At 43.1% G+C, this 19,619-nt stretch overlaps 1 protein-coding gene across 3 annotated transcripts in view; it reads left to right on the top strand.

Moving 5' to 3' along the window:
- Positions 1 to 19,619, top strand: part of C23H1orf21 (chromosome 23 C1orf21 homolog) — a 220,601-nt gene that overhangs the window by 74,306 nt on the left and 126,676 nt on the right. The window contains exons 1-2 of one of the 3 annotated variants that reach the window (XM_045536398.1): positions 10,118 to 10,133; positions 10,436 to 10,661. In XM_045536398.1, the coding sequence (XP_045392354.1) occupies positions 10,568 to 10,661 (94 nt within the window). In that variant the 5' untranslated portion in view covers positions 10,118 to 10,133; positions 10,436 to 10,567. Of the gene's footprint in view, positions 1 to 10,117; positions 10,134 to 10,252; positions 10,662 to 19,619 lie in introns of those variants that run through there. The other 2 variants (XM_045536396.1, XM_045536397.1) reach the window with 2 other exon arrangements.

The following is a 19,619-nucleotide window of genomic DNA, read 5'->3' on the forward strand; positions in this document are numbered from 1 at the left end:
TTAAACATCCCAGAAACGATGGTGGGTACAGAGGAAAGACACTTTGTCCCAGAGTCATGAGCGGGCTGGTCAGGGCAGGAGAGTGCTAGAATGTTAGACAGGCGAGGCTGACATCACTCAGTTGACTTTGCTTTGTCCTCTGCAGTCTGAGTCTCTTCTCTCAGCTCCTTACTCTCTGTTTTCTTTTAGTAGATGATCGTACAGAATGTGTTTTTGGCCGAGCACTACAAAATCAATGAAGCTCCCAAAAGGCTTGTGCATTTCTTGAGAGCAGTATGAGAACTGAGGTGCCTTAAAAAAAAAAAAAAAAAAGAAGCCTCATTAGGTTAAAGGGGCATTGATTTGTGCTACCTGAAAATGATATTTATAATTTAAATTCGTTTGGCCTTCTAAGGACGTCATCCTTAAATTATTCTTTGTTATGGAAAATTAATCTAAGGTTTAAATTTCAGAAAAAAACAAGCAAACAAAAACCTTTGTTTTTTATTTTTCAGATGGACAGGATTTCAAAGCACTGCTAAAGATCTCTAGGTTCTAATGGAAAGTGAGGAAATGGACATCAGGGTCTAGCTTTCTTACCCATTTTGGAATCTCTGGTCTCTGGTAGAATGTTGAGAACTAAACAGGTTCCCAAAAAATGACTGTTGAACAGGTAAATGAAATAGCACAGCTTTCTTGGGCAGATTAGAGCCAACCACACAAGTGCCAAAAGCTTTCAAAATTCCATCATACTGGTATAATATTACGTATTACTCCCTTTCTATCTTTTTAGGTAGTATGTACTGAACATAATTTAAAATTACCTATGATGGTCCAGGTAAACATTTTTAACTTTAGTTATTGGTGGTATCCTAAAGAAGTAGCTATCCATGCGGGTGACAGGCAGGACACGGCTGAGCGGCACTCCCTTCCCCCAAAGCCCTGCACTTCTTTGTGAAAAGAGGTTTCGAAGAGAATTCATCCAGTCAACGTTTCTTGCTGACCTACTGTGTCCTGACACTGTGCTGGAGGCGGTATAGAGAGGAATGGTTAGGAGAGGGTCATGGCCTTGGAAATCTGCCAGGTGAAGGAGACAGACTCATAAACATGTACTGGTGGGAAGATGTGGGCTACACACTCATCGAGGCCACGACAGAGCTTGGGGGAACTCACTGACCTTCACTTGTGCACAGCCTTTGCCTTCAGAGCCCTGGGATGTGCCACACAGGGGCCGACCTCCCCTGCTGAACACAGAGACTCCTGGCACTTCTCAGGGCTCTGTTTGCAGGTGCTGCACAAGGCCCAGGTGCTTCTCCTGCTGCAGAACTGCCGTCTCCTGCTTTCTGTCTGTGTTTGATCTCCCACTTACATTTGGCACAATCCCTAAGAACACCAAGCTGCCAAAATTAACCTCTCATTTCTCATTCCATCTCTTCTTTCTAGTGTCCTTTGCCTCTGCCCCTGTCATCTCAAAAAGTTCATCCCCATTCCATTACATAATAATGATGACAGTGATGATAATGACAGTAGCTATCTCTTATTGATTAATACATGCCAGGTACTGTCCTAAGCACTTTACATATGTCATCTCATCTACTCCTTTCAAAATTCACGAGGTCTTAACCCATTTTATAAACGAGGACCCAAGACACTGTGAAGGAACTTGCCCGAAGCTACCCAACTTACTTCTTTCCCTCCATCAATCACAAAACATTGGGTATCGTCTTTGCATCTTTAGAACTTTTATACCGAGTGAGCTGTGTGTGTTTGTGTGTGTGTTTATGAGAAAGAGAGAGAGAGAGAGACTAAGTCCTTCATCAACGTAGAGGTTTTATGTTTGCTTTCTCTAAGTTTTCAGAGCAATCTCAGATCTTGAGCTATTCCAGATGGAGCTTGAAGTTTCCAGAGGCAGAATTTCAGGTAGTCAAGGCTTTCCTCTAGAGATGCTTCTTTCAGTAAGCAGCTCTCTGCCTAGCAGGACAGAGGTGGGTTTGCTGACTCCCTGGATCATCGCAGACTCTCAGAGCTGGACAATGCAGCCTGAGGCAGATCATGGGGCGAGAGAGGTCTTCGGCCTGGGCATGTTACCAGCCTCCTGTGGATAATTTCACTTATTTTAGTAAAGAAGAGAAAAAAAATGAGGAAAGAGATTATTTGGAGAGGGAATATGTGTGTTTAGGTTTTAAGGGAAACAGTTTTTCAATTTGTGTGATTCAGATCTTTTCAAAGTATTATTATATTACTTTATTTAAGATATTGATAATTCTGAGAATATTGAATATATCCGTACTCAAATTTCAGTACCAAATTAAGTACTCAAAGCAAATACCAGCAGGCTATTTTGTTTTTAAACTATTCTCACATTTGCTTCTAATGATTAGCTGAGACATTCATAGTCTTTCATGGCTGTCAGTCGTGTTTCCTTTTGTCTACCGCAGTAGCCAGCTTAAGGCTGAGACACAGGCTGTTCCAGCAGTGAATTAGAGATTGCATTGAACTGAAAATGCAGACTATACTAGACTTGTGTAAAAGTGGAGGCTTCCTAATTCAGTGATGAGAACGTCATACGTGCTTTCCAGATGTGCACGCAGGACAAGGGATCAAGGTGTTAACTCTTTAAAAAAAAAAAAAAAAAAAGACCACGCACACAGGATCCTCCAGCACCATGAAAGTTACCTGCAGGTTTCTAAGAGGTTAATGCAGCTACAGTTCTCTGTCCTAGTTTATGGTGTTAGGGAGGATGGGCCCCTCAAAACTGACACGGCATCTGTCTCACTGTCCTCCACATCAGCAAATGCTCTCTGAGGGTCTGCTAAGAGTGGCATATTTTGCTATAACAGATATTCCTACCTCCCTTGGTGCATAACATAAAGCTGGTGTAAGCACTAATTTAATTAGCTTGAAATATCTTCCAGCTCTCAAGAACATCTCTGATTCTTTGTTTCCCTGTAACACATGTACGTTAGTCATGGGAATGTTATTTTAATTTATTATGTTTGTGACCTGTTAGTCCTATCTAAATGCTGGTCCTCCAAGGACAGGAATCATATCTGTTCCTTTGATATATTTTAATACACAGAGTGCCTGGAAGGTTCTTCCCTGGCCATTCTGAAAGGATCACAACTTATTTGGCTTTGGTTAAAATCAAATTGTGCTTTTTAGTAATTAGTACTTATTCTACTTTCACTGTCTAGTCATTTCTTCATTTTTTATCTTTCCCTTTCCATCTGTTTTCTTTCATTTTCTCGGTCCGTTTCCAATTGTCAGTAGTCTGGGTGTGCGTGGGGTAGGCCAGCATGACCACCTGCCAGGAGCTCTCTCCGCAAGCCAACCCCACCTGACACTTATGAAAAGTCCTGGGTCTGATGGGACGTGTCCTGTACGTGACATACAAAGTATGCACAGAATATTACCTTGCGTAGATAAGTGCTTTGCAAAGCATCTTCTTATCTACTCAGATTTTCAAAAGAGTCCAAAAAAAGAGGGAAAACAGGTATAACTATTATTATGTTTAGGATACTAACAAAGAGATCACACGGATTTGTCCCACGTGATATGGCGAACCGGCAGTGCAGCTGTCAAGAAATCCCAATCACAAGCAGTGGTACAGAATGCCCCCCCCACCCCCACCCCCCGACATGGGTTTACAACTTTCTGCAAATACCCTTGGTATTCTGGGTCTTGGAAGTGGAAGAACAAAGAGAATTCAAAGCCCAGGAATATCTGCCATTGGCCTTGACCACTGAGGAACCAATCCCGAAGCAGTGTAACTGTTCTGCATAGGGCCACACTGCCGAGGGTGGGCCCCCTTAGTCAGGAGCTGGTATTTTCCTCTCTTGCCTTCCCCAAAATAGTGTCAGTCCTGCATGAACTTACTCGAACATTCACAGCTAACACAAGAGAAGAGTTTTCAGGTACGGGATAAAGTCACAAAATTCTTAATTTCTTAGCTAAAGAAAAATTATTCCACAAACTTTTTCTCACCAGTTACTACAAGAAAAATTGTTAAAATTAATTTTCTTTAGTAAAGTGAGGCTAGAAAAGAAGAAATGGGAGAGCTAAGCTTTGTTCATTTTTCCAGCTTGTACGTAATTGAAAGCAATACCCTTGGGTCAAAACATCATTGGTAATAATCTTTAGACCTCATGGGGCATCCTGAACATTTTGGGGTTTCAAACTTGCAAGTGGATCTTAACTAAGTATTGAGAACCAAGTGTGTAAATGGATTGAATCTAGGTAAGATATGGCCTTTTTAGAAGTGGTCATTTCATCCTTAGCATCGCTTCTTGGACATATGTTCCGGTGGATCATAGAATCAAAGAAAGAGGCTCAGAGACCTGAAGCCCAGCCAGTTCTCAAGGCCTGAGCTCGGGGTTCTCACGCCCTGTCCGGTGCTCTTTCCACTTGCCCCCTTGTATCTCCTCATTCCCACACCTCACAGCAGAAATCCGGCAGAAGTGGATCCTCTTGCACGGGACTTATTATGTTTCCGAGAGAGACTTCTCTATGGTTATTATTTGCAGAAGTGAGAGTTTTCCCATAAAGAAAGCAGAACCCAAAATCCATGTGTCTTTGGAGTTCACAGCATATTGTGGATTGTCACGCCGTCAAGTGCGTGTGAGGCGAGGGATGAATATGTTCTGTGATGCCAGCGATTGCTGGGTAACGGGGAGGCTTGACTTTTCCAGATTATCCTCATGTTCGATGTGACATCTCTTTATGTATTATTTTTAACATCCATAATGAAATGTGAAATGGTGTTAACAGTAGCCCAAGGATAGGAAAGCTTCAAGGTTAGAAATCACTTAAGCTGGCTTGCTTCTCCCCCCCCCCCCCCCCCGTGGGCTGCCGTATTAACACTCATTAGAGCAAGGCAGAGCAGATGGGCAAACAGACTGATTAGTTATTTATATATGTATTTTCCTTTATGCAGCTTAGACGTTGGCTCTTTCTTCAATAAAAGAAAGGAGTTTTTAGATGTTGCCTTGTCTTGATTTCCCTTTTTAATCAAAAGAAGAAAGGAGCACTTTGTTCATGATCTATTAATAATCTGGCTGTATCCTTTTCTTAACTGCGGACTTCATAGCTCTGTGTGCCCACTGCAATCAGAATTTGGTATCTCTGCAGCCTCATGTGCTATATGCATGTTCTTTCTGGCCTAGGGATTCTTTATGGAGTTTATCATTTTTAATTCACTTCTTAGAAGTGCCTTTCTTGACAAATTGTGTACAACATTTTTGGCTTTTGCATCCAAAATGAAAAAGGCCATGACTAATTAGCAGAAAGTGAAATTACCCATAAAATTACATAAATAGAAATATTTTCCTGTAGCTTTTTTTTAAAAAAAAAAATCAAATGTCTCTTTGATTTTTCTAAAGAAAAAAAAAAAAAAAACCCAGATTTTGTTTTTTTTTTTCCCCTTCCCAGTTTTACAAAAGTAGATTTTTAGATGAAACTGTGTTTCCAGTTCAAAAAATTAAGGTAAAGAAAAGAGCCATCAGAATCTTTCCTTATAAAAGGGCAGAGGTAGCACATGTATGTAATATGTGATATGTATTCATAGAACAGTAATGGGCTTACTTGCGTGGAGAGAAGAACCTTCTCATGTTGTAACAGGAAGTGTTCTGGAACAATAGTTCCCCTATATCTAAAGAGGCTTGAGGCATGGTATAAGGCGAGGAAAGATAAACATGCCCTGTGATAAATTTTCTAATCCTTTTTTGAATTTGGATTGGGTTTACAAATTTGTTGATGTATTTTATCAAAAGTGGGAAAAATATCCTATAAAGATGGTATTAAGTTAGGTTAGCTCACGGTATTAGGGATTATACTTTCTAATTACATGGTGCAGAATCATGGTGCAGACATACAACCATTTCGGGAGAGTTTTAGACAAAGCCACAGGCAGTTAATTGAACCTCATGTTTTTAGAGATGCCTGATGATCCTATCCCATAAAGCATTTAGATTTAACAAAATCATCCTCCGTGGTACTTAGTTTTAGAAGACTCCATCAGACATCAAAGGGATGCTTCAGTTTAATTTTCACACGGTGCTCCGTGACTTGAGAAATAGCAAGCTGTTAATAACAATGTGTGAAGATGAGACTCTCAGATCCGCTGTATGTTGTGATCTCTGGCATGTTTGCACCATCAGGCCTCCCTCTCTGAGTGCTGTGGTTTCAGAGAGGTAAGTGAATCGAGGGTGTGGGGGCTGGGAGAGAAAAGCTGAGCAAAGCTAATGGAAAAATGGAAGTTAAAAAAAAAATGCCAGAGTTCCTGTGAAGGATAGTACAAACCAAAGGGAATCTTTTTTGAGCAGATGATTCTAGCAGTCTTTAGGGATACATTTCTGAAGGTCCGCTCAGTTTGAGGTCTCAGCGGGGTTGAGGTTAAGTGAAAGAGTTTTCAGTTGAAGTGAAACCTTGACATTACATCAGGCTATAAAAGAGCTGCAGTTCAGGGGTGTTTTAAGGATGTTTCTTTAGCTGTGGTCAGGTATCAAAGCTGCCATCTCTTTGACACTCCCCTTCCCAAAGCTAAGTCAGGTGCCTGTGAGTTGAACTCCCCTGTCATCCTGTATTTAACCTGCAAGAGCTGTACACATTGCTGCGGAACTGGTCTTTCTAATTATTGTCTTCTCTGATTGTTCATATTCTATGGGGATAGGGAAGAAAACCATATCTTGTCTAGTTTACCACTATGTACCCAGTATCTACCAAACACTTAGTAGTTTTAAATATCTGTTGATTAATGAATGAATAATTGGACTAGTGTTTATGTGCAGAATCCAGATGACATAGTAAAAAGTTTTCCCTAGTGATCCATGATTAACTTCATGCATTGGAGATCTTCTGCCCCTCATATGACTTCATAATTATCACTTTCAAATGCGTAAATTATTAAAATATATTGCTGATGAAGTTGTAAAACTTGAAAACATCACTCTTAAAATTAAACTACTGCTATAAAAATACTTAATGTGCACGCTTCAAAAACAAAATCTAGACCTACTTACGATTTGGAGAGAACTCATATTGAGCATTAGTGCTTTTAAAATATACATAATTAAATTGAAACTTCTTGAGTCATCATTTGAATTGGATATAAATCATATCTAATCTGTTTATTAACCTGCCCCCCTCCCTAATGCCTGAATAACAGAGACATGCTTACAAAAATTATTTTTACATGTTTATTTTTGTTAGCCTGCTATAATGTATTTAATCTTCATATAATTTCAACTTTTAAAATTCAAATAAAATTTCCTGATACAAACACAGCTATTAAAACTGAAGACACCTCACAAAATGCTTTTCAAGGGTAGCAAAGGATAATTCATGTCAGATTCTTACGTTTACTTCTTGGATAGCAAAAGAGTCTGTAAACATGAAATTGGAAAAGTGAGAAGACTCCCAAAGAGGACGATTGTAAGTTGTCTCCTAATTCTCACTGTGTGTCGATGACTTTGCTAGAATTGCCCCCACTCTTTCCTGTTTTTGCTGGGTTTATTCTGAAGAGGTGGCAACAGACAGGGAGGTCAGGTTTCCCCTTTCACTTCGGTCTGCTCTCCTGTGTATGTGAGAGTGTGAGGTTGTTTTCTGACACTTCCTTTCTGAGCAGTGAGGAATCCACATCTGCGAACTCACACCTGTTACCTTCTGTGACGATGCTGGAGAGGAGGACCAAGAGGGACGGGATGCCACCCCTGGGACGTGCTGACGCAGATACAAAACAGCCAGAGGGACAGTAACAGCAAGGACTCTTAGCAGCCTCCTGGTTAGAGAGGGGTTTTTCCTCTTCTGCTTTTAGAGCTGAATCCCTTCTCTTATCTCTCTTATCTAATATTTCAGTGATGTTTCTTCAAAAAACTATGAAAGTTTGACAGAATGGATTTCTATTAACTATACTAATTTAATATTGCTTACGGTGTGCGCAAACTTGGATCAGAAAGACTGCCTATTTCTCATGATGTTTTGTAGTTTATCTTTATTAAGTTGGATAAAGGTAGCAAGGCCTTCTCCAGGCCCGACACAAAGCGTCAACAGTCGAGGCCTCTCCCCTGCCCCCTCTGAAGCAAGTGCACACGCAACGTGCCACACTCGTCTAGTCACTTGGCTCAGGCTGTTCCTTACGTGATGTTACTATCCTTTCAGTTTGCTAAATTTCTACCAAACCTTGAAGACCCTACAAAAATACCACTTCCTCTTTTAATTCCTGCTTCTGCCCAGTCATAATTTAATCTGGTATTTTGAATTCTGCATTGTCATAGATCCCTGTGAAGCATCTATCATAGCATTACTACACCGTATTGTATGCATTAAAAACGTTCAGTATCTCTGCCCCATAAGGCTCCTGAGCTCTATGCACCAGTATGAATAGACCATCAAATAGAAATACTGTAGCTTTAAAGACATTATTGCTAAATCACAGAGTAAGTGTATGTACGTGTGTGTGTGTTTGTGTGTGTCCATCTGTCCACAGGCCTGGATTTCACACAGCATTAAAAAGATGAAAATGTGATAACATGAGATTACCTAAAGCTTAAGGGAGGTGTAAGCAGTAACCATCTAAAAAAAAAAAAAATTCCTGATTTATGAAACTTCACCAACCAACACCATACTTCCTATTAATGATTTAATATAACCAGTGATAGAGAATAGTCTGAGAAATTACACAGACATGACTAATATTACAGTCACAGTCAATATTTATTGCAATTTGTATTTGCCTGGCTTAATTTAAGGTCATTACTTTTGTATCTAAGTTCATTTATTAGATTGATTACACTAATTTGAAAATTTTTCTCTGCTGAGATGTTATGGTTTAAATTATTAGATTTCTACATCCATAGAAGCCCTTAGCTCTCCTTGGAGCAGGGCTTAGGGGCAGCAATCTTGTTGGAAGAGAGATCTTGCAGCTGCTGTATGGTGGCACTGTCCATGACACTTGAGAAACATGAATTGTTCATAAAGGTTGGGGACAGTGGAATGTGGGTGCTGATGAAGATTAAAGGAGGCTTGGGCCAGGCGTGGTGGCTCACACCTGTAATGCTAGCACTTTGGGAGGCTGAGGCAGGAGGATTATGTGAGGCCAGGAGTTTGGGACCAGCCTGAGCAAGAGAGAGACCCTGTCTCTACAAAAATTAGAAAAATTAGCATGGTGGCTTGTGTCTGTAGCCCCAGGTACTCAGGAGGCTGAGGCAGGAGGATTATGTGAGGCCAGGAGTTTGGGACCAGCCTGAGCAAGAGAGAGACCCCGTCTCTACAAAAATTAGAAAAATTAGCATGGTGGCTTGTGCCTGTAGCCCCAGGTACTCAGGAGGCTGAGGCAGGAGGATCCCTTGCATGAGTCCAGGAGTTTGAGGTTGCTGTGAGCTATGATGGTGCCACTACACTCTGGCCCGAGCGACAGAGTAAGACTCTGTCTCAAAAAAAAAGAGGCTTGATGCTTCCTTTGCTGTGCCCAGGGGTCTGAGGAGGTGAGGGATATATTAAAGTGGGATGGCTGGAAACCAAGGATTGGGCAGCAGAGAGTTTCAAAGGCAGCATCTACAAGCTGGGGGAGTAAGTCATCTACAGGACTGCAATGGCTGGGTAAGAATGATGCAAGAATAAACAGAAATGAGCAAGTTGAGCATAGCAAACCCTGGGAATGTGGGTCACCTCCTGGGGAGGGGCAGGGGAAAATAAATTCACTTCAGTCAACTTGAGGATCGTCTCCTTTGTGGTATAGCCATAAATACCGCTTAAGCCTTTATGAGAGGTCAACAGAAGCACAAAGGTTATGCCAAGAGTTAGCCAACTGCTTTGTTTGCTTATCTTTATATGCCTGCACCTTCTGCTCAGTGCTTTAAACGTTCAGCTAGCTAAGCAGAAATTGCACAAAAGTAAGTTTACGGCCTTGCCCCATGTCCCTCCTTTGTCTCCAAAACAATGTCACCTCTTGTGAAATGTAATATGGAATGATTTACAACCTCAACCGAAAATGTTGTATAAACCAGCCACGTTTCAGTGGGAGGGGAAGGTAAAATCCTAGGAGCTGGGGCAGCTGCCTGCAGGGCAGGAGGGGGAAGCGGAAGAGCTTTCTCAGCTTCCTGAACCGGGTGGATCGCATGCAGATTCCAGAACGTTAGCAAACATATGAGCACTTAAGTGTATGTGTGGCAAGTAGTAGTGCTCAAATATTGATTGAAATAAGTAAATATGTATTTTTGGTATCTCTGCAAAAAGTTCAACCCCCAGCCATGTGTTGCGCAGGGCCGTGCCTTCCGAGCTTGCTTTCCGAGCGGGCATTAAGTGGGAACCGGCCGTGCCGCCTGTGGTTCTTCCGTGCCCACCATGGCACCAGCGCGATGGGGCCGTGAATGCCAGCGCGCTGCTGTCACCCAGCAGTGAGACAGCCGGGCTCGGGGTCTGCCGGGGTCACCCATTCTGACCTCGCGTTCTGTTCCTGCAGGTGCACACATCTTGACTGACTCGGCCGCAAGGTGGATTTCCTTTGTGTTTAAAGAAACAAACAAAAAGCATGTGCCCGTGTCTGTAGAGATGATTTGCAGTTCAGCCCGGCTGAAGCTGACCGAATGAGACTATGGGCTGTGCCTCCGCCAAGCATGTTGCCACTGTTCAAAATGAAGAGGAAGCCCAGAAAGGGAAGAACTACCAGAACGGAGATGTGTTTGGCGGTGAGTGCCACTCGACTTTGCTCTAGACCTGTTGACCCTGGGCCTTTCACTTTTTAAATGTAGATGTGATATTTGTACATATTTATGGAGTACGTGTGATATTGTTGTTACGTTCATAGAACGTGTAATGATCAAATCAGGGTATTTAGGATCTCCATCGCCTCGAACATTTATCATTTCTATGTGTTGGAACATTTCAAGAACCTCTCTTTTAGCTATTTTGCAATAGACGGTACCTTGTTAACTGTTGTTACCCTGTTCTGCTATCGAACATCAGAACTTACTCTTTCTAAGCCTTTTGCTCTTGTGGCAGTGAGTAATTATAGGGATTATTGGGTTATACCATTAGGGGTAGAGGGGCAATGAGATCGGATATGCAGATATTTTACATTGGATAATTTGCACCATGATTTATACAAAGGGGGCCTTGAGAAGGATCATGTAGGTTTTATGCAGGAGCTAGCATTTAAATCAAGCTTTAAAGAACTAGCAGGATTTGCATAGATGCGTGGGACGGTGGCCACAGGGTGTCCTGGTGGGGGAGAACTGTAAGACTAAAAACAGAAGTCCCAAATTGGAGTGAGGATTTATAAATGAGGGAGTGAGGTGTCTTTTAGGGTTAATAGAGAGTGAATTATACATTTCCAGATGAAAAAAATACAGTGAATTTAATAAGCATCTTTTATTTAACCTCTCTGTGACGATTCAAAAATGCCTTTAGGATATCTAGTGCAGAGGCTATATGGCCACATCTGCTCTGCAATTTTTTATTTTATTTTATTTTATTTTTGGCTCCCACAAAGAATTTTGAAATAAAAAGCAAGGCAGCCTTTAAAAATCAAGATGTTGCACATAAAGCCCCCAATTTCTTCAGATCTGGTCACACTAGGTCTTCATCCCTGGAGGTGACGGTCAGTGGGTGGGGTGGCCATCGCCCCTCAGCCAGGCTGTGCCCTCCAGAACTTCTGACCCTTCAGCATGGGTGTGTCCCAAGTCCAGTTCACTCACTGACATGTCATGCCTGGCCACCTGCCAGCTTTTGAGTTTGCCTGATCTCAAGTTGGTACCTTAGACCAGCGGTCCCCAACCTTTTTGGCACCAGGGACAACCGGTTTCATGGAAGACAATTTTTTTGCGGTACGTGGGGCAGGGTCTGGGGGAGAGAGGAGCTCAGGGGGTGATGCCAGCGATGGGCAGCAGCTGTAAATCCAGATTAAATAAACACAGATGAAGCTTCCCTCACTTGCCTGCTGTGTGCCCCCCACCCACACCGTTCCTAAGTTTCATGGGAGACAATTTTCCCATGGACTCAGGGTGGGGAGTAGGGAACAACCCAGCTCTGTGGCCTCGTCCCTGAGTCCTTAACAGGCTGTGGGCCAGTACTGGTGTGTGGCCCGGGGATTGGGGACTGCAGCCTTAGACGATTAACTATTGCTCTGATGAAGTATGGACATGTGAACAAAGTTTCAGTTAGTACAAAGCAGATGAAGTACAATTTATGCTGAATTACTTTAACAATAATACCTACTACTTGACATTTGCATGACACTTTTATTTATAAAAACATCTCTTCATCTCTTACTCGGTAAGGAACCTCATTGAGATAATGTTTACATGTAAATAACGCAGCTGCACCATTCAGTCGCTGTCAGATAATTCCACTGCTTTTAGAATCTCTAGCTTTTGGTCCATTGTAATGGTTGCTTTAGTCCCTGGTGGAGAACTGGGAATGCTACGAAAGAGCTAATGAATGCTCTTTTAAAAGTGGATTAGTGTGTATGGGAAGGAAGATTTTGTTACATTTTGTTTTGAGGAGATGCATTTGTTGCCTGGAACAAATTTGCTTCTAGTGGTGACTACCTATAGCACTGAGAACCGTGGAGGAGAGTAACGTCTATATGAACATCTCAATAAAACTCGAGTCCAGATTGTTGAAACCACAGTTTCTGGGATGAGAGCTAATTGGAACTAGAGTCATTCCTGTCACCCTCAAATGCTTCACTTTTAAGAGAAAATAATCTAACATCAGGGATTTGTTTAAACTAACTTCTACGTGATGTTCTGTGTCATTATCATTTTTATAATAGAGTTACCATTTATGGAGCCGCCGCCATATGTCAAACATCGTGAGGCATTTACATTCACTTTCATGCTGAATTTTCACAACAATCCTGTGAAATGTGCACCATCCCAGTTTTACATATTTGGAAGCTGAAGCACAGAGAGACTAACTGGCCCAAGATGGCCCAGCTGCCAGGTGACAGAATCCGGATCTCTGAGACTCCGGAGTCCACCTTTCTCTCTCTGTGTTGTTTCCCAGTGCCCTGCCGCCTCCCGTTGGCCACCTGTTTTTTAAAGCATGAAAGTATTGATTGGTCTGTGTACTATGCGTAAGGCCTTTTGCTAAATGTCATGAGATTACAGAGGTGACTAATCCTTAAACCTTGCTGTCTAGGACTTTGTCAGAGGATAGGAAGTGTTACGAGGTAGAATAAGCCAAATCCCATAAAAGGAAAAAACATACATCATGGTAAGAGTCAGGGGATGGACAGTCGGCCTTAAAAGCCAGCATCAGAGCAGATTTCTTGCAGAGATGACATCAGAGATGAACCTGGCCTAAAAGCACTGGAAGAATCTAAACCTGTCAGATTAAGGGTGCAGGAAGGAACTGGATAAGGAAAGGATAGGTAATGTAAGACCTCTTCAAGAATTACAAATAATCCAATTTAAATGAAATACAAAATAGAAGTGGGAGAGAATTGGCTATAAAACTAAGTTAGGGTTAAATTATAGAGAATTTTGAATACCAGATTACAATCTTTAGAAATATAATCTTAGATTGTGAGAGCAAGATTTGATGCTATTCAGTATATTGTACTTATATTCTGTTTGGCAACGAGACCACCTAATCATGCATTTCCTAGTTAAGTTACAACTTGTATAGCAGGGAAGACTATTGTTCTAAAGTACCATGTGTCTTTTGTAAATGTTAGCATCTGATAAAGGAGCCTTGTGTTAGTCAACAATTGCTGGGTAGTAGACAACTTCAAGATCTCCGTGGCATTCAACGATAAGCATTTCTTTCTTGATCATGAGTTGGTGGGTCAGCTGAGTTGGCAGTGCTCTGGGTATCTCTCATCTTCCTCCTGGGATCACAGAGCCAGTGGGAACATGACATGCTCTTTCTCTGCAGAAGGGCAAGAGTGCAAGCAGTACACATGATACCCCTTAAACTTGGATGTAGAGCGGGTACACTGTCACACTATCACTTGCACCCACATGTCTCCAGGCAAAGCAAGTCACACTAATAAGCCCCAACTCAGGAGGCAGCAAAGTACAGTCAACCACAGTGCATTCGTACAAGGGTATGGATGCAGGGGGGGTCAGGGATTGAGGCTAATGACCAGTCTACCCCCAGCCTGCCTGGTCACTGTGTCTCTGTGGCTCTATGTAGTCTGTGCCATAAAGTGCAGTTAAGGCCTCTGCTAAATTGTCTTTATCCTCAAAATATTCACACTGAAGTTTTATTTACTCTAGCATTTGCTATCTTGTTAATCTTTCTGACATAAATATTTGCAGGTTTGTGCTATTGTATTGAATAAGGCAGGAATACCATGGGGAGAGAGCTTCACCAATCAGTGAGATACTTTTTCTAGCCCTGTAGGTTTCTGGGGTAGACTTGCCAGAATCCAATGTCAAGACTGTACCAGTATCTTAGGTGTTACCGAATGCTAGAGTTTAAATAGGACAAGATAAGGTCCTGTCTGTGTTTCTCCACTTATATTAGTTTGCAGAGAGAAATTTACAAAATCCCAAGATGATCACAGATGGTTGCAGATGGTGGATGATAGTCTGGCTCCCTTTTTAACCATTTGTCACCCGTTGTTTCAGTGATCTATTACCGCATAACGAATGACCCCAAATGTCGTTGCCTAAGACAGCACCAATTTATTATTTCTAACAATTCTGTGGGATGGCTGGGGTTCATCTGCTGTTCTCCCCTGGGCTCGGGTCATGCAGCTGCATTCAGCTGGGATTTCAGCTGGACTCAACTGTCCAGGATGGCTTCAGGCCTCCTTCAGTGAGGCCTCTCTTCCCAGCTGGGTAGCCAAACTTTCCACATGGTGGCTGGCTTCCAAGAGAGGAAGTGGAAACTGCCAGGCCTCTTAAGACCTGGGCTTGAAAGTCCAAGGATGTTACTTTTGCCTCATTCTGTTGATCAAAGCAAGTCACAAGACCAGCCCAGAGTGGAGGGAGCACAACGTCGCTTCGTCTCCCAAGCATGTGCCTGCAGGGAAGGGAGGTCGTTGGGGGCCCTCTTTGGAGGCCGACACCCATTGAGAGAGGCAATTAGAAGTCCGTGGCTGGGTTATATTCCAACCTGGACAATTATTAATATATTCTGCTTTCTAAATTATCCCTCTATTTTTCACTGAATCAAGTGGTCTCTTTCACTTTTTAAAAGCTGAATGTTTTAAAATGTTTTAAAAATGTTATTACCACATGTTGTCGAAACGTTGGCAAAGTCTGTGAAGGGTGGCATATTTGGGAATGGCTCTAAAGTATGTGTCTCTGAGTGTGTGCACACACTCATCCGATTCTTTTCCTAAAGGTGTTAATTTAATTTCATAGCTTCTGAAGACATGCCAGGGAGCTCTGATAGTCCGTGTGTTTATACAAATGATAATTTCTGTTTTTCTGAAGCCGTTTGGGCTCCCTGAGGTTTTGGTTATTTAGGAGACTGACCACTCCAAAATGTGTGACAGAATTTCTGTAAAATGTTCCAGCATTGGGAATTAAATGCCAAATGGGCATCTTGACTCCTGGATTTCGGAGGATTTAGGGGATCATCGACAAGGACCTTTATCGCTGATATTTACATATGCATTTTCTTTCATTTTAAATGTTGAAGCACAAAAAGTTTCAGAGCTAAAGTTCTACCTTATATACTGTGGCCCTTTGAGAAGTCAGATCTCTTTCAGAGGGTTCCATCTCCAGGTTGGAATTTTCCTGCCATCGGTTGTCAGGGCAGATGTGAATAATCGGCAGTGGATCTGCTGAGGTCATTCCGAGGACGGCGAGCAGACTGCCAAGACCAGCTTGCAGAAAGTTAAGTGACCAACAGGTTTAAGTGATCATGAACTAGTTAAGCAAGTTCTAAGGAAAGCCAAGTGCTTATTGGATTTCTTTCAACAGTCATTCACTTAAACTATGAAAGTAGGTGCACGAAACAGATTCAGGCCTAATTAGGGAAATGAACGTGTCAAAATCTGAGATCATTATCTCTTCTGCAGCCTACCCTCAAGGGCAGAGAGACCAAGAGTTATATTGACTTTCCCATTTATGCTTTTCCTATTTCCATCATTCCAATAACTGTAGGCTTTAAACTTGACCTACCTTTGCCTCTTGCAATGAGTTTCCAGGTCCCGTGACTCCCACCCTCTCCTACCCCGCGGTTCCCACCCTGCCACAGTTGAGGTGGTTACGGCCCATCACCCGGCGGGAGGCGATTTGCCTTTTTGTTTTTGACTGTCCATTTTTTGCACCACTGTCAGATTGGCTTTTAAAATACTCCTCTGTTGGTGTTAAATCTTCTCTAGAACTTTCTGTTTGTGCCTAATTCTTAGCCAGTAAAATCCCAGATCGTTAGTTAACAACATCTAAGGCATCTGAAGATAGCTCGTACTCACCTTGAGTGCCTTGTTTCACTCTGTTCCTTCATGATCCTCTTCTTCAGCCAGACAGGACAACGCACCTGTGACCTCGTCCCACTCCTCCCAAGCTCCCCATCCTCTGGCACACCTGACTTTGCTTGGCTTGGACCCTTTCTCCTGATTTCACCTTTTGAAGTCCTGCTGGTTTTCCAGATGTTAATTGTTAAAAAGAAGCCTTTTCTAATGCTTGCAGAAAGTATCTCTTTCCTGCCATCCCAGAATACTTTCTATATGCTTATTGATTTGATTTATTTGTTTATATGTCTAATCTCTCTTACGAGCTGGCTAGCTCCCCAAAGGCAGGGGCACCATGGTCTTGAGAGGACACAGGGTTCCCAGAAGGCCAGGGAGCTGCAGGCAGAGATTGTTTGGGGATCAGACTGGGCACTGACCAGACCAGCTCCCCCGTCTGACCAAGGTGGCCTTGACTGCTGCAGAGTTTGGTTTAGGGACCAAGAGGATCTGATGTTCATAAACATCCCTTTAAACGGAGGTGCTCAGATTATTACAGAGCGGCAGTAAAGCAAGCACAGATTTGGCTGCTTTCTTTGACTTGGGCTCTGGATTGCCGTGTGGCTTCAGTGAAATTGTGATCCTTGGCTATGCCTAAATCGAGAGCATAGAGCAGGGGGGAGTGTGCGTGTGTGAGAGAGAAAGGGAGAGAGAGAAAGAAAGATGGTGTTATGCCAATCTGTTACCCATCTAAAATGCTGCAGAGACTTATTTCACAAGGTTATGGTGAAAATTAATTCAGAAAATACAGCAGATTTATTCAGAAATTGAAAGCAGTTGGAGGCAAAGTAAGTCTCTATTCCTCTCTTAATTTTTGATTGCATGTAGGGAAAATTGATTGAAGATATCTGTGTTTGCAAGACAACAACAGAGAGGATAATGTTTGTTTGCTCTATGCAATACAGTAGCCATCAGCCGCGTGTGGCTACTGAGCGTGTGGAATGCGGCCAGTCCTAAGCGAGGGTCTCATGCTCTACCGGCTGAGCTAGCCGGGTGACCTAATGGAATTGGGCTATAAGTATAAATGCACTTTTCAATTTCATACTAAATGAAGACTTAATATGAAAAAAGGTAAAATAGCTCATTAATAATTTTGTTATTGATTACATGTTAAAATGATAATATTTTGGATCTATCAGATTAAATAATGAACCTGTTAAGATTAATTTCACCTGCTTCTTATCTAATGTGGCTACTGGAAATATTAAAAGCGCATACGTAGCTCACAGTATATTCCTATGGCAATGAACTGGTTTAAGTCGCTGGATGGCAGCGGCAGTGGTGTTAGAATTTCCTTCTCTTGGCAAGTTTCAGTTTTGGAGTTGACTTATTGTTGCATCTAAGAGAAGAAGAATCAGGCTGAGGCAGCAGCCCTTATTTCTGCTTTGACTCTTCATAGGTGGGGGGTGCATTAAGTGAGCACCAGTGTTTTACATTCAGCTGGGGAGCGGGGTGTGTTTTGGGGAAAGAGGGGTCCATGGAGGACAACCAGAGAGGCAGAGATTGGGAGGCAGCTTGGGCGATGAGGAGGAGCAAAGCCAACTTGCTCCTGGCTCTATGCTAATTAGTAGTAGTCTTCAGCTGCTGTTAATGTTACTTTTTTGCTGGCAGAGAGAAGCTTCTATGAGCTTCTAAAGCTGTTATTTCCCCAATGTCAAAAAGGAAATCTTTTCCCCCCTTTTTTGTTTTTAGTGAGTCACAGAGGACAGTAAAGAACCCTAGGGCAGAAGTGTTTGATGGATTTGTGATAAGGCCAGATCACACTCATAAAAGCTGAAAAAGTTAAGTCAAGATAAGTGAGGGACATGGCCCTGGGTTGGCTTTCACTACCCCGTGAGGTGTTGAGCTGAGTCTCAGAAAGGCCTTAACTGCTGAAAGTGCACATGAGGCTCATGAAATCAGAGAAGTCAGTCCACCTTGGCCAAGAGTTTCAACTGCACAGTTCCAAAGTAAAAGCACTTAACCCAGTGTCTGATTCAGAGAAGGTGCTCAAAATAGGTTAGTGTCATTTCCTTCTTTTAGGTGATTGCTGGGCCATTCTGATAGGAGCTTACTTTGACAGGAGAGACGAGACCGGCATGTACGTGAGCGTGGAATGGAGTGGCTGCGAGTTCCGTCACACTAGCCAGGGTTTGATTCCAGCTACACCACCGCCTGTGTTGTCTTTGACAGATAACTTAGCCCTATTGGTTCCCACACCTGATATGGAGGTAATAATAACGGTATCCTGCACCTGAAGTTGTGCGGAGGAGTGACCACGCGCCCAGCCCTGGAGAGCACTCAGGCAGTGCCGGGCACCGTGGGCAGCCAGCGCTGCTTGTGAGGGGGAGGCTGGCCCAGCCCCCACTCCCGCCCCCTCGCCCACCACAAAATCGATGCCATGCTAGATGCTGCCTTGATGCCGAGTTTGATCTAAGGTAAAGCCAACAAAAATTTCTACTTGGGAAAGTTTTCTATGACAAAAAGTTAAGAAATGCTCTATACTTTCTATATTTAAAAAAAAAAAATCCAAGTGCTACTTTTCCTTTCCTTGCCAACTGGTATCATGAGCCTGTTCTTTTAATGTTAGATATAGAGATAAGTGGAAAATAGGACCATTTGTTGCTTGCAGCTGCCAGGCAGCCTGACTGCAAGATGAGGGAGCATCTGAGTCCTTGGGAACCATGGACAGGGACTCTCCAGCAGGGCCCTTGGAGTGCCATCGGGTGTCCCTCAATTGCTCTCTTGCCCCTCCAGGTGCCCGGTATTGTCTGAAGTGCTTGGAGCCCTTCCTCGGGCGGAAAATAAGAGTGAACTTGGCCCTGGAGAAGGCAGTAGGGAAGCTGCTGGGTGCTGCCCAGGCCCCTGGCACCGTTCAGTGAAAGGTGGAGAGGACGGGAGCTGTGGGCACGGCTTGCTCAGTGCTGGGGGAAGTTCTCAAAACATGACTCAGGGACAGGAGAGGAGGTGGGAGAGTTTGTTTATGTCGGAGTTATTTTCTTCTGAGTGACATCACAGAATTTAGAAATTCAGAACAATGGCTTCTTGCCGGGATCCTGGCTGGGATGACAGTAAGGACCTGCCTGGCAGGCTCCCCTGGCAGCGCTGGCCTGGCGTGTGGGCCTCACGCAGGCCCTTGTCCTCTTCCACAGAGACCGGCATGGCCCCTGCCTCTGCGCTCGGACCCTTCGGTGGGGCTGGTGCTTTTGCCCCTGACCTGTTACATGGCATCAAAACCACAGTTGTTTGACTC

This window comes from Lemur catta, chromosome 23, assembly GCF_020740605.2.
Source record: "Lemur catta isolate mLemCat1 chromosome 23, mLemCat1.pri, whole genome shotgun sequence".
Classification (NCBI taxonomy): Eukaryota; Metazoa; Chordata; class Mammalia; order Primates; family Lemuridae; genus Lemur; species Lemur catta.